The sequence below is a fragment of the Penicillium nucicola genome (assembly GCF_028828085.1).
Source record: "Penicillium nucicola strain IBT 29836 chromosome Unknown utg000007l, whole genome shotgun sequence".
NCBI lineage: Eukaryota > Fungi > Ascomycota > Eurotiomycetes > Eurotiales > Aspergillaceae > Penicillium > Penicillium nucicola.
In genome coordinates, this window is record NW_026643131.1 from 1055783 (window position 1) to 1069152 (window position 13370).

A 13370-nucleotide genomic window follows, 5' to 3' on the forward strand; every position below is an offset into this window, starting at 1 on the left:
TACCGTTTAACGAATTTTTTAACCCAATTTTCGCCGACTGTAGGTAGGGGTATAGATCCACGCGCCGCCAGTAGTATATCTGCTATTTCTCGTACAGTTGACGGGCGGGGAGCTGCTCTACAAGAATCCATAGAGATAATCCATTTTTGAAGCGATTCCTCTTCAATTTCAGTCAATTTCAGCTTTTCTGCGCGAGATATCGCGTGGTTTTGAACCCCATGGAGGCGGTTACGGAGGGTCGATTCAGGTACGTCAAAACAGCGCGCTGCTCCACGTACAGAGGAAAAATCTTGCTTTCGAATAGCTTCAATTGCTAATGAAAGCCTACCCTCTTGCTCAGTACGATTTTGAGAGGATTGAGTACGAATTGGTGGCATGGTGGGTGGTTAAAGAGAAGAGGTTTGATTAATTAACGCGTTTTGGGGTGGGGTGCGCAGCTTGGGGGTCTGCGCAGCTTGGGGGTCTGTTACGTTAGCATAAGAAGCAAATTTTAGTCAGCTAATGTACTGCATAAGTTATAGCAGAATTGTGCTGTGAAGGAGGCCTGGCTCGTTCTAATCTGGATGGAATCTCCACGGAAGGGGGGCATGTATCGGGGTTGGACTTGAATTCCGATCGACGATTCAAAAGCAGGGGGCCATTTTCAACTGCCGAAGCAATCTAGAGAATTCCATAAAAAGCTTGGTAAGCCCGATGGGTTTCCACCAGAGATAACTTCGACTTGTGCACGAAAAGTGCAATTAATGTCAGACGCCAAAGCTTATATAGTCAGGTAGACCCCGCTTGCTGGAATCAATCATAATGCGAGGGATTCATGAGAGTCTTGGGGAAATCATCGTTCCGACTACCTGCCGCGTTTTCCTCAGCAAAGAATGTATGTATACAAACATCATAGACACAAATATCTCAATTTTAATCCTTTATGAAAGAATTGTACCCACTAAGCCAAATTTGCCTTTTGAACACGCTTGCGTTGAAACATCAGAAAACAGAAATTGTATCTGACACGAATAAAACAAGGTCGGTCGAGTAATATACAAACCAGACATAGCGAACCCATTAAATCGCCTGCGTGTCCTAGCATTATGGCGCGTCTCGCCCGCTTACGGGGAAAATCATTTTCCTGGATCGCATCGAAAGTTCAGGTCATTCCATCGGTCTAAAGAAGTTATTTTAAGACAAGAAGTCACTAGGGCCGATGCTATGTGAAGATACGCTCACTACCTCGATACGGAAATGATATGCTAACCTGAGAGTAACCGACAAACCGGTATAAGAATGCGATTGTAACCAATCCATTCGACTTGCATTCTTTGTTGAATTTTATTATCCACAATAAACTGGTGCCTGTTTCATTTTGGTCCCGGATATTCGACCTTTGAACGTATGTGATTGTTTCAGTATGTGGCTCCCTTTTGGCTTGAGCCTCCTCAGCTTGGCTACGGCCACGGAGTTAGCTGAGAGCATTTGTTCAAGCACAGTTTATGTTACAAAGACAGCAACCGCACCTGCAGTATCTAATGCCAGCTCGCCAACATCGGGTTAGTGTGCCCAAAAGCCTTGATCAATGCATTCGCTAACAATTTCCAGCCTCAGGGAGGACTATCACGGTGGCTACCGATGCGAGTGGACAATTTACAGGCATTGACGAGGCCATCGCCTACGCCCAGAGCCACCAAGTCCCCACTGTCACTGTACTAGCTGGGACCTATCCAGCTGTGACCGTCTCTGCTACCCCAGCTGTCGCTGTAATCGGCCAAAGCAACAGCAAGAATGTTTACTCCGAGAATGAAGTGGTTGTGTCTAGCACAGGGAAAGTGCTCACAATTTCAGTCGATGTGACTCAGATCACTTTCAAAAATGTCAATTTCGTTAACAAAGCATCGGCTGATGCTGCGGCGATGATTCGTGGAGGCAAAAATGGGTTCTATCAATGCCGGTTTGTATCCAGTGGCTCGGGGATTGTAGCGGAGCTTGGTTTGGCTGTCATTGCAAATAGCTACATTGAAGCATCAGAAAACATGATTTCTGGAGCTGGAACGATGTACATTTACAACACTGCTATCGTGCCGACGAACAGTTCGGCTACAATCACTTTCAATGAAGGCCATGTTCTTGGAAACACGCTTTACAACTCCACCGTGATTATCGACCACAGCACAGTCTATTCCGAGTCAAGGGAAGGAGTTGAGAGTGCATATCTTGCGGCAGCCAAGGATCCTGGATCTGTCGTTGTTTTTCGCTCCTCCTCCCTAGACAAAAGTATTGCTTCCACAGGTATCCGCTTGGATACAGTCACATCGAATGAACAGAACTTCTACGGTGAATACGAGAACATTGGACCGGGAGCATATCCAAACAATGACGCGGATAGATATAAGTACGTGTCTTTATTGGATCGCTCGGAGTTAGCTCGTTATACACTGCAAGCCGTCCTGGCTGGCGCCTACCCAACGTTTGCAACATCGAGTACTTTATGGATTGACCCTGCCGTCCTGGCTGCGATCGAGAGTGGAGATTTTCTTATACCATCGTCGACTAGCTCAACCGGCGAGATATCCAGCCCGTCATCGGAGTCAGGATCCTCAACATCAACCCCTGATTAGGTTGTCTCAACAGATCCATCGGACGGTCAATATCCAAATATTACCAGCGCCATTGCAGCCATCCCTGACGATGGGAAAGATTATATCATTTTCGTGGAAAGGGGCACTTACCTGGAAAATATTGTCATCAACCGGGAAGGCAAGCTCACTATCCGTGGTGAAACCTCCTTTGAGAATGATTCCACTCGCAACAGAGTCACGATTTCATTCTCTTCAGGAGCTTCAACTAACTCTGAAGAGGATGATGATGATGCCCCGGTGCTTGATATTGAAGACGCAGGTGGGAAGACATCGGTAGCTCTCTACAATCTCAACTTTCACAACACACATCCCCAATCCCCCAATACTTCTACTCTTGCAGCCACCATTTCAGGAACCGTCGCTGCATATGGTTGTTCATTCATTGGGTACCAGAATACTCTTTTTGCAAACAATGGCGTCCAGGTCTTTTCCAATTTTTATATTGAGGGTGCCTTGGACTTTGTTTGGGGGTATTCGATGGCCTACTTCCATCAGACCTATATCGCAACTAACACGGCTGGTGGCTCAATCGTGGCTCAAGGCCGAGAGTCAGAAAGAACTGGTGGCTACGTTTTTGATACATGCGTTGTGACGTATACTGACTCGTATGGTACCCAGTATCAAGAGACTTACCTTGGTCGGCCTCTGTCTGAATTTGGTCTCGTCGTCTTCAGAGGGTCCTATTTGGACAAGCAGATCAATCCTACTGGGTGGAGTGTATGGTCAGAAGAATCTCCACGAACTGATCATGTCACCTTTGGCGAGTTCAACAACTCAGGACCGGGAAGATGGAATGAGAAACGGGTAGCCTTCGCTACCCAGCTAACGGCAGAAGAAGCAGAGGCTTATACTGTTTCCAATTGGATTGGTGACACTTCCTGGCTTGATATGGCCGCATACAGCCTCATCCCATCATATAATCTGGGAGGGCCAAGTCCTACCGGCGCAGACACCGCAGTTTCAAGTGGCACCTCTACATCAACATCCCATTTAAGCCACCCGAAGACTGCTCAAACGCCACCTGAGGGTGCTGTATCAGTTTCAGTGGACGGCTCGGTTGAAGGGACATTTGAGAGTCTCACTGATGCGCTGGCATCTCTCCCCGGGGATAGCAGCCCGCAAGTCATTTTCATGTATGCTGGGTCCTATGAAGAGCTGGTGCCGCCTATCAACAGAACCGGGCCTGTATCAATCATTGGATACACGGAGGGAGATGTAGGGCGCAACTTTGCTGATAATACGGTCACACTTACTTTCTCCCATGGGATTCCAACCTCACCTTTGCCAAATGGACACACCGAAAACGAGACGGCGACTATCTCAACAATTTCAGACCAGATCGCGGTGTATAACATTCACATCGTCAATACCAAAAATCCTGAAAACCAAGATGGATCTTACGCCAATCTGGCTGCGTCCTTGTTTGGAACGCACATTGCGTTTTACGGCTGCAGCTTTGTCGCATGGCAGAACACGCTCTTGACCGGAAGTCCGGATGGCTATATGTACTTTGAGTCGACGTATATTGAGGGAGCGATTGACACTATATGGGGGTATTCCAAAGCTTACTTCAAAGGCTGTACGATTGGAGCCAAGATCAAAGGTGCTGTCCTCACGGCTCAAGGCCGCGCGCCGCCCGCAATCGGCGGCTACATCTTCGATCAATGCTATTTCGGCGCAGCATCTGCCTCAAGTGGTAATATCACAAGTTCCGTATAGCTCGGTCGCCCATACTCGGAAAATGCTCTTGTGGTAGTCAAGTATTCACATCTAACCGATGCCGTGAACCCATCCGGCTGGAAAGCTTGGGCTGCTACAGACCCTCGAACCAATAATGTGAAATTCGCCGAGTACAAAAATATTGGGGCTGGAAATTGGGAAAACAACCAAGAAGCTCGCCAGGCATTGGGATTCTGCGAACTGTTAGAGGCAGATGGCTACACCCTGGAAAGTGTCATGGATTCTACTGACTGGATTGATCTCACATACTGGGACTCCATTTCCGTGCCCGGACCCGAGCCAAGTGTATCAGATGAAGGTACAGATGCAGGTACAGGGACTGGGGCCTCAACGGACTCAGAAACAGGCACGAGTTCAGGCGCAGGGACCGATGCAGGAACATCAACAAGCTCGGGCTCAGATGCAGCCGATACAGGGACCTCAACGGGTTCAAGTACAGGGGCCGGAGCAGGGGCATCGGGTTCAGCCACTGGCTCAGATTCAGCAACACCCACGGGCTTGGGCTCACAAACAGGCTCGGGCACAGGAGTGTCAGGCTCAGGCACTGGATCGGATGCAGGGACGGGTTCAGCCACTGGCTCAGATACAGGGACTTCAAGTTCCGGCACCGATTCGGATACAGGAACTGCCACAGGGACTTCAGGCCCAGGCACCAACTCAGACACGGGTACAGCAACATCCGCGGCTTCAGGCACCGGCTCAGATGCAGGGACCGCGACAGGGATGTCAGGCTCGGACACAGGCCCAGCGACATCAACAAGCTCTGGCTCTGACACGAGCGCAGAGGGAGGATCCGGGCCAGAAAACTCGGGGTCCGGCACGGGATCAGATAGTGGCCCAGATACCTCGACGTCAGGTTCAGATACAAGCACAGCATCATCAAAAGACTCTGGCTCAGGGGCAGGGACCGCGACAGGGACGTCAGTTTCGGACACAGGCACAGCGACATCAACAGGCTCTGGCTCCGATACTAGCTCAGACACAGGGACCCCAGGGACCGGCACCGATTCAGATACAGGAAGCGCGACCGGAACGTCGGGCTCAGGTACGGACTCAGGCGCAGGGTCAAATAGCGGGACAGATACATCGACATCCACAGGCTCGGGCTCAGACACGGGCACAGCGACATCCACGGCTTCAGACACCGACTCGGATTCAGGGACATCCACGGGCTCAGGTACTGGATCAGACACGGGAACAAGCACTCTTCTGGAAACTGGTGAATACGATGGAACAAAACCTCCCTCCGGAGCATACATCGTGTCCAAAACAAGTATTGAAAATACTACGACCTATCTTACTATCAAGGACGCTCTGGACGCATTGTCGGCTTCTTCCGGCAAACAAGCAACGATATTCATTTATGCTGGGATTTACGATGAACAACTTGAGGTGACGGCGTCTGGCACTGTTAATCTCATTGGTTATTCAGAGAATCCAAGTGACTTCTCCAAGAATAAAGTTACAATAATGCACAATAAGGGAAGTGATAACCAAGACGAAGAATCTGCCGAGGCTGGGGCAACTCTTCATGCGGCTGGAAGCCACTTGAAGGTAATAAACATCAACTTGTCAACGCAGCCGATGCAGGAAACAGCAACGCATCCGTCGCCTTCGCCGTGAAAAACTTAAAACATGCAAGTCTCTATGGTTGCAAGGTCATCGGGAACCGTGGCACGTTGTTGATGAATGGATATCTTTTCGTTGCCGGTAGTTATATCGAGGGGAACGTTGATGCGATCTGGGGCAAAGGCGCAGGCTACATCCTGGCATCCACTATATCTCCAAACAAAGACGGGGTCAGTCTTACCGCCGACAAGCGATCAAAAAACTCTTCACAAGCAGGCTTCGTTTTTGACCAGTGCACTATTTCCCCTGCAACGAGCACAAAGCCTCTATCTGAGATCTCCCTTGGTCGTCCTTTGAACCGATTTGCAAGAGTGGCGTACATATACTCTTCTCTGGACGCTTGTGTGCAAGCGGCTGGGTGGGAGGAGTGGTCCTCTAGTAGCCCTCGAACTAGTGACGTCTTATTTGGGGAGTATAAAAACCACGGCGATGGATCAGACACCTCAAAACGAGCATCATTTGCCGTTCAGCTCGATGAACAAGCGGCAGCAAACTTTGAACTAGCTAAATTTTTCCCTGACACAGAGTGGATCGATCTCAACCATGTGAATGCAACTCCGTTTGAGGCCGGCCAGCCAGCCCCAGGCTCCGCAGACACTTCTGCCCCGACATCTACAACTGGGGGTGCTAATCAAACCGGTGCAACGAAGACAGCAACTGAAACATCGACAGCGATCACCAAAATTACAATTGCAGCAGATGAAGTGACTTCCACCGAGACATTTGTCATTACTATCGATTTAGGCACGACTGTGTCCCCAGCCTCAGCGACTAAGGACATTACCTTTGAAGCTACGACAACCATACTCTAAACGGTCACTGTTGACCAATCAACCGCCATAGCTACAAGGACAACATCAAGAACGATTACTATCGCTGATCCACCATCAACAATCACCACTGACAAGACAATCACAACCACGGCTATCGAGACCATTCAGCCAGAGACAAAGACTATTACCTCGACATTAGTTGTCGACATAGGTGATGGAGGCACTAAAACTGAGACAGCAGACAGAGTGACAAAAACTTCGATGGTGACTTTGACCGAGACGACTACGACCAACTCCTGCACAACGCTCAGCTGTGTCCCCGATGATTTCCGTGTGACCCCGAGAGAATTAGCACTTCGAGATGTGGAAGCCAGTTCCACTGTGACTGAGTCCGTCCGAACATCTACAACTCCTACGTTCACTCAACTCGTGCCTACATCGAGTCAGGCATCCTCAAACACAGTCATTGTGACTTCGTTCACTACTCAAACATCCTTGACTACCACCGCAAAGAAGACTTCCTTCATCACAATCACTCGCACATCATCTGTTCGCGAAATGGCAAAGCTTGATACATCCACTCTTACCAAGATTGTGACAAAGCTTGCCACGAAAACATCCATCGAGACCTTAACGGTCCCAACGGTAACAAAGACAAGCTTCAACACTATCACTATCAAGGCCACAAGTCAGCCACCACCTTCTACGACCACAATCACAAAGACCTACACTACAAGATCTTCTCTTGCGCTGCCACCCCGAACGTCTGTCAGTACCAGGGCGACTGTCATTCGCAACACTCCATCTGTAACAATCACGGTTCACCCCACGTCTACATCAACCGCCGTTACCCGCACTACAGTCACAGCCACCAATACAGAAACGAGGTTTCAAAAGGGCGCCACACTATGCTCTACTTGAAGCCTGTCACAAGCAGGGCATTGCTCTTCCAGTCACCAAGAGGCTTTTTTTTTATTTTGGCAATTTCCTTCTTTCGTCTGCCTTCGCCCGGGATCGTCACTGGGCTCAAGGCCTAATAACTTTGTTAACTCGAGTATAACCTATGTCTTTAATATGATTCAATGACAGCAAGCTTTGGTTCGACAAGGATACTGTTCTGTCTCGGCGTTTGGGACCCTGTCCGCAGGTGCGTTTGTCGTAGTTTACCTCATTCACCTTGAATAAGAGGTATCAATGGCGAGACCTACCGATGGCTGTGTGATCATCGCGGTGCACAGTTCCTCAGGGCTTCGTCTAAGCCTCAAATCATTTTTCGTCGCGTCATTGGATCAGCCACACCGGGGGCTGAGATGTTTCCCATTGGCTAGCGCCTTTGGTTTGTGTCGGATCAACGGTTCGGCCGCTCCGTGCTTTTAGTTCACAAGAGGCAAAATCGCTCATTTCAGTAATGTTCCAGAGAATTCCAGCAGGCAACCATGGAACGAAATGCTGAATCTACATGCAGAGGATACGACCTTTTTATCATCATGCATATGAACTCCGGGATTGGTTTTGGCTCTGGTGAGGCAATTTCCGGGGTCTCGGTAGCCCCGGAACCATCTCATTGCCCCAGTCTCGGGCAACGTGGCTGAAAATTGGGCGTATTACCCCGTGTCGGATGGGTCCAAAAAGGGGGATCGCTACCAGGGATTTCTACTTTAAGTCCTTCTAGAACGGTCAAAGAGCGCCGGGCGATGCCCTCCACACTGACATCAAGGTCTCCCCTTAGTCTTGTTGGACCACAGTGGCCACCTTCAAAGTCTGGAGATTTAGCGTCCATTGAGTGGGGACTTGAGGTATAGGACAACCGATAATCGTATTGACTAAAATGCTTGCAACATGCTCTATCTGATGTTATCAAGATCAAGTGCGCCGGGCCGGGTTCGCCGGGCCCGGGGGGCAGACGCCAGCCGGGCGTTCAAAGTGAAGGTTGTCCCCGTGCTCGGGAGCCACTCGCGCCGTTGATTGGTCGAGTGAGCCTCATGGACCCATAATTCCGAGATCCGGTGAAGATAGTCGGCTTAGGTAATCTTTATCCGAGTCTGCAACACACAGTGAAGGTCTTTTCCATACTCTTATTGGCATGTTCCACACAGACTGATTCAATTGAAAGCTCTCCACACTTTTGCGGAGTAGTTTATCTAACGTAATTATAAATCTGTTTATCAACTTTAACCCCGGTCCGACTCCATCGCCACCTGTCACGCGCCAAGGACGCAAATTTTGGTCACTTCATCTTTTGGCCACCTCCACGTTCGGGGATACTTGGTTTCTTTACCTCTCGTCTTCTCGGTCGTTTTTCTTTGACACCCCCCAATCGCCATGAGTCTTCCCGAAGCCCCCCATCCCATTCCGCAACGGTTTGAGGTCGACGATGAGACAGAGATGGAAAAAGTCAAGCACGAGGAGCTGCCGGATGATCCATTCGGAAATGAAGAATCTGGGGAAGTGAAGTACCGTATCATGCCTTGGTGGTGAGTGCCAATTCTATCATCTCATGCATACATAATGGAGTCGCATCAACTGACCAACTTTACAGGCAAGCTGGAATGCGTGAGAGCCCACTCCTGAGACATGTCACTCGCCATGAATCTATGTTCTAAACTACTCTTTTAGTGATGGTTGCCGAAAATATCTCTCTGGGAATTCTGTCCCTGCCATCTGCTGTTGCAACCCTGGGAATTGTCCCGTGAGCACTCTGCATATCTGTGAGCCACATGGGATTCTTGCTAATACAACACCAGAGCATTTTTAATTATCCTTGGACTCTCTGCCATCTCTTGGTACACCGGCTACATCATGGGGCAGTTCAAGCAACGTTACCCCCAGGTGCATAGCATGGGTGATGCCGGAGAGCTCCTACTAGGGCCTATCGGACGCGAGATATTCTATGTCGGCCAGCTCCTGTTCATTATCTTTTTGATGGCCAGTCACATTCTCACGTTCTCCGTTTTGCTCAATACGGTTACAAACCACGGCACTTGCACCATTGTGTTTGGGGTGGTCGGGTTGGTTGTCAGCTTCCTTGGTGCCCTTCCACGCACAGCAGAGAAGGTTTTCTGGATGTCTACCATTTCCGCCCTCAGCATCTTGATTGCCACCATCGTTTGCATGGTTTCCATTGCCGTGCAAGCACCAGATGATGTCGTGAACGATATCACCACATCTCCCACCTTTTCAGACGCCTTCCTCGCGGTAACGAACATTGTTTTTGCCTTTATTGCCCATGTCTCGTTCTTCGGTATTATGTCGGAAATGCAGGACCCGAAAGAGTTCCCGAAGTCATTGGCTATGTTGCAGATTGTGGACACCACCATGTACATTGTGACTGCCATGGTCATCTACTGTTACGCCGGCCCAGATGTGGCATCCCCAGCTCTCTCATCGGCTGGTCCGCTTATGAAGAGGGTCGTTTATGGCCTGGCGATCCCAACGGTGCGTATCTCATTACGAACCTTTCAAGGCTCTGTGCTAACGCCCTATAGGTCATTGTAGCCGGTGTGGTTTTCGGCCATGTTGCGTGCAAATATATTTACGTGAGAATCTTCCGAGGCGAGCGCTCCCACCATATGCACCAGAGAAGCTTGTTGGCCACGGGAACTTGGATCGCGATTGGCCTGGCGACGTGGACCATTGCCTGGATTATCGCAGAGTCGATCCCGGTTTTCAATGAGTTGCTGAGTTTGATCGTAAGTTTCCCCGTCGAAGTAATGAGGTTGTTTACGTTGCTAATATCTATATAGAGTGCCCTATTTGGAAGTTGGTTCAGCTGTAAGTTTGCCAAAAGTGTAGGGAAAACCACGTTTGAAGTGTGCTAATTCAAGTTAGACGGTCTCCCTGCCATTTTCTGGTTTGTGTTGAACCGAGGACAGTGGTTTTCATCGCCGCGGAAGATCATGTTGACGATTGTCAACTTGGTTATCCTCGGTATCGCTTGCGCAATTGTGAGTTCGAGTCCAATTCAAACCAAATGCAATGTTTTTGCTAATCAGATCAGTGTGGACTGGGACTCTGGGTGTCAGGCCAGGCCATCAACGAGAGCTCATCCAAGGCCAGCTGGACTTGTGCCAACAACGCCACTTGATATCTTGCACGATCACCATGAAAGATCAAAGATGCGGCAGCTTTTGACTGCTTGTTCTATACATTTTTTCAGATACAGGCGGTGTTATGTAGATCCTTTGTAAGATTTCTCGAGATATAGTACATTATCAGCGATAAAAGCGAGCCCACTCATTGTACATATTCATGCTCAGTCGCAACTACGTATATCCGTTGTTAAAGCTTTTCTAGTTCTTTGCTCCGTGAGGATGACCGCTGTGCTTTGTCTCTGACAATCCAAGGCATTCTGCCATGTTGAAAAATATATCAATGGAGTTGTAGACTCCACCAAACAGCTCTTGACATGGACCCTGGGCAAACACGGGAACGTCAGTCAACGAGTGGACTCCTTGGCCCGCATCGACTGGCAATGTTCCATTGACCAGGAATCCAGTCACCGCATCCTTGTAAGAAGCATAGTATCCATTCTTCTTATCCTTTGCTGCAGTCGCAGGGGTACGTGGGCCTTCACTATGAACTTGGTAATTCTCCCGGTGATCGGGGAATGCGACAACGCCGGAGTGAAGTGTATACCGCGGATCCCAGCGCTGAGGGAAGTGAACGCCTTCCGAGTATCGCAGAGAATTAGGACCACCCACGGTGTACTGCGACAGTCCTGAGTCCTTATAGTAACCGATAGCCTTGCGCTTGTCGCGGTCGTCGTCTTGTGCATCCATGTACTCGGTGTCGACAGAGCCCGTGACATCGAATCCATGGCCATGGTCGGCTGTGACGATAATGAGAGTGTCATCCAGCTCTCCAAGGTGCTTAAGACGTTCAATCGTCGCACGAACAGTATCATCAAGCTCCAAAAGCTCACCCAGCGATCTATCATAATCCAGTGTATGCATTTGTTTGTCAATGCTAGCGGCCTCTGACATGAGGAACCACCCTTGATCACCGTGTCGCTCGTTGAGGACGTCGATTGCCTTCAGAGTCATATCTTTGAGGCCAGGCAGGTCATCTGCGTCCCGTTTCGAACCATCGGGGTAATTGCTCTGGTTGTGCAGATTGGCTTGGTAAACATTGCGGTCCAACCAGGTAGCGAGATTAGAGGTTGAGAAGACACCCAAGAGTTTCTCATCCAGTGGAGCATCTTTCAAGGCACTGTTGTTCCAGGCAACGTTATAGCCCTTCTGGGAAAAGAGCTTGTAATAATCGCGGTGGTTGTCTTCGCTTTCAAGGAAGTCTTCTGCACCGGCTCCGAGGAGAACATCAGGACCATCCCAGTCCGTCCACTTATACTTGGTAAGACCCTCGTAATAAGCACCGATTACATGGTCATACTCTCCACGGTCGCTAGTATGAGCTGCCAGTCCAGCAGGGGTGGCATCGGCCAAGAACGCGGTGGACACAATCCCGACACCGGCGTGCGGGTGACGGCGACGGAAAATTTCCGAGATCGTCTCGAATTTAGGATCATCGAATGGGTCACTGGAGGAGTCCACATAGACATTCAAGGCATTGACGGTTGTCTTGTGGCCCGAATAGAGGGCAGTCGCGGAGTTGGCTGAGTCGGTAATAAACGAGTCCATCGAATGGGTCATCTGATGGCCAAGTACAGGGAACTTGTCCAGTGCCATTTTTGTCATGTACTTGCCGTTGATGCTGCGATGAGCAATCAGACGTGCAGCAGTAATCATGTTTGTTGTCATGCCATCGCCGATGAACAAGATGACATTCTTCGCGCGACGCTTTGTGGGCAGATCACGAATGAGCCAGTTCGCCACGGTTTTTTGAGTCCCATAGTAAGTCAGAGTTGCTTCATATTCACCTGGCTCATACAAAGCCACTCTGCGGAATGCTTTGGCTGAAACATTGACCATTGAGGGCTTGTTCATGTCTTGCGCAAACAGATCTATTGCAATTAGAAGATGAATAAGGGTACTCAGTTCTCCATGAATAGCTCACCTTCGTACCACGTAAAGTTCCATCCTTCGAGTTTTGGTTCTTCGATATTGAAGTATTGCGCAGCTGGGATAGGCCTACCACCCTTCTTTGCGATAGTGAACGTAAAGTTCTCATCCGGTCCCCCCTCGCGCTTCTCAGAGCCATTTATGGGGGAATGTACTTCGAGTCGAATATCGAAGTATTGACCGGGAAGAAAATCGGCCCTGTTGAGCACCTGCCATCAGTCGCAGAAAAACGCGATGGGGACGGGATAAGAGAAGAGAAAACGCAACCACAGGATTGGGATGCCATGGCTGCGACACGAAGAAGGAACTTAATACATACTGATCTGGTGGAAACACACATCCCAGCTCTGGACAACCACCCAGCCGCTGGAAAGTCTGGGCAATGCTGCCCGAGAACAGGAATGCCAAGGCAGCAATTGAAGCAGTCCGCATACTTATTTCCAAGCGATGATAGGAGGTCGAGCTGGTTACATGTTGACAGGGGGAAGAGGATCTTTAAGTAGATCGTAATCTATGAGCCTCTGTATAGTAGCGATGGATTCTTGCTGTACCATTATCTCTGAGCAACTCGCCCGGTTCAAAGC

At 49.4% G+C, this 13370-nt stretch overlaps 6 protein-coding genes across 6 annotated transcripts; 4 read left to right on the forward strand and 2 right to left on the reverse strand.

The window, feature by feature from the left end:
• Positions 1-1402: 1402 nt before the first annotated feature.
• Positions 1403-4346, forward strand: N7511_007463 (Pectinesterase catalytic; the record flags this gene model as incomplete). Its single annotated transcript, XM_057129840.1, has 3 exons — positions 1403-1541; positions 1591-2511; positions 2620-4346. 3 exons carry the CDS (start codon positions 1403-1405, stop codon positions 4344-4346), a joined length of 2787 nt encoding a protein of 928 aa, XP_056982908.1.
• A 218-nt stretch (positions 4347-4564) lies between these two features.
• N7511_007464 (uncharacterized protein) lies at positions 4565-5626 on the reverse strand (the record flags this gene model as incomplete). The annotated part of the gene is made up of 1 exon (XM_057129841.1): positions 4565-5626. One exon carries the CDS (start codon positions 5624-5626, stop codon positions 4565-4567), a length of 1062 nt encoding a protein of 353 aa, XP_056982909.1.
• Positions 5627-6052: 426 nt separating this feature from the next.
• On the forward strand, positions 6053-6808 carry N7511_007465 (uncharacterized protein; the record flags this gene model as incomplete). The annotated part of the gene is made up of 1 exon (XM_057129842.1): positions 6053-6808. The coding sequence occupies one exon, from the start codon at positions 6053-6055 to the stop codon at positions 6806-6808; it is 756 nt and encodes a 251-aa protein (XP_056982910.1).
• A 222-nt stretch (positions 6809-7030) lies between these two features.
• Positions 7031-7690, forward strand: N7511_007466 (uncharacterized protein; the record flags this gene model as incomplete). The annotated part of the gene is made up of 1 exon (XM_057129843.1): positions 7031-7690. The coding sequence occupies one exon, from the start codon at positions 7031-7033 to the stop codon at positions 7688-7690; it is 660 nt and encodes a 219-aa protein (XP_056982911.1).
• A 1401-nt stretch (positions 7691-9091) lies between these two features.
• N7511_007467 (uncharacterized protein) lies at positions 9092-10853 on the forward strand (the record flags this gene model as incomplete). Its single annotated transcript, XM_057129844.1, has 8 exons — positions 9092-9243; positions 9309-9322; positions 9386-9458; positions 9514-10204; positions 10255-10458; positions 10513-10540; positions 10598-10713; positions 10767-10853. 8 exons carry the CDS (start codon positions 9092-9094, stop codon positions 10851-10853), a joined length of 1365 nt encoding a protein of 454 aa, XP_056982912.1.
• Positions 10854-11058: 205 nt separating this feature from the next.
• N7511_007468 (alkaline phosphatase) lies at positions 11059-13218 on the reverse strand (the record flags this gene model as incomplete). The annotated part of the gene is made up of 3 exons (XM_057129845.1): positions 11059-12728; positions 12782-12984; positions 13106-13218. 3 exons carry the CDS (start codon positions 13216-13218, stop codon positions 11059-11061), a joined length of 1986 nt encoding a protein of 661 aa, XP_056982913.1.
• Between the last annotated feature and the right edge of the window lie 152 nt (positions 13219-13370).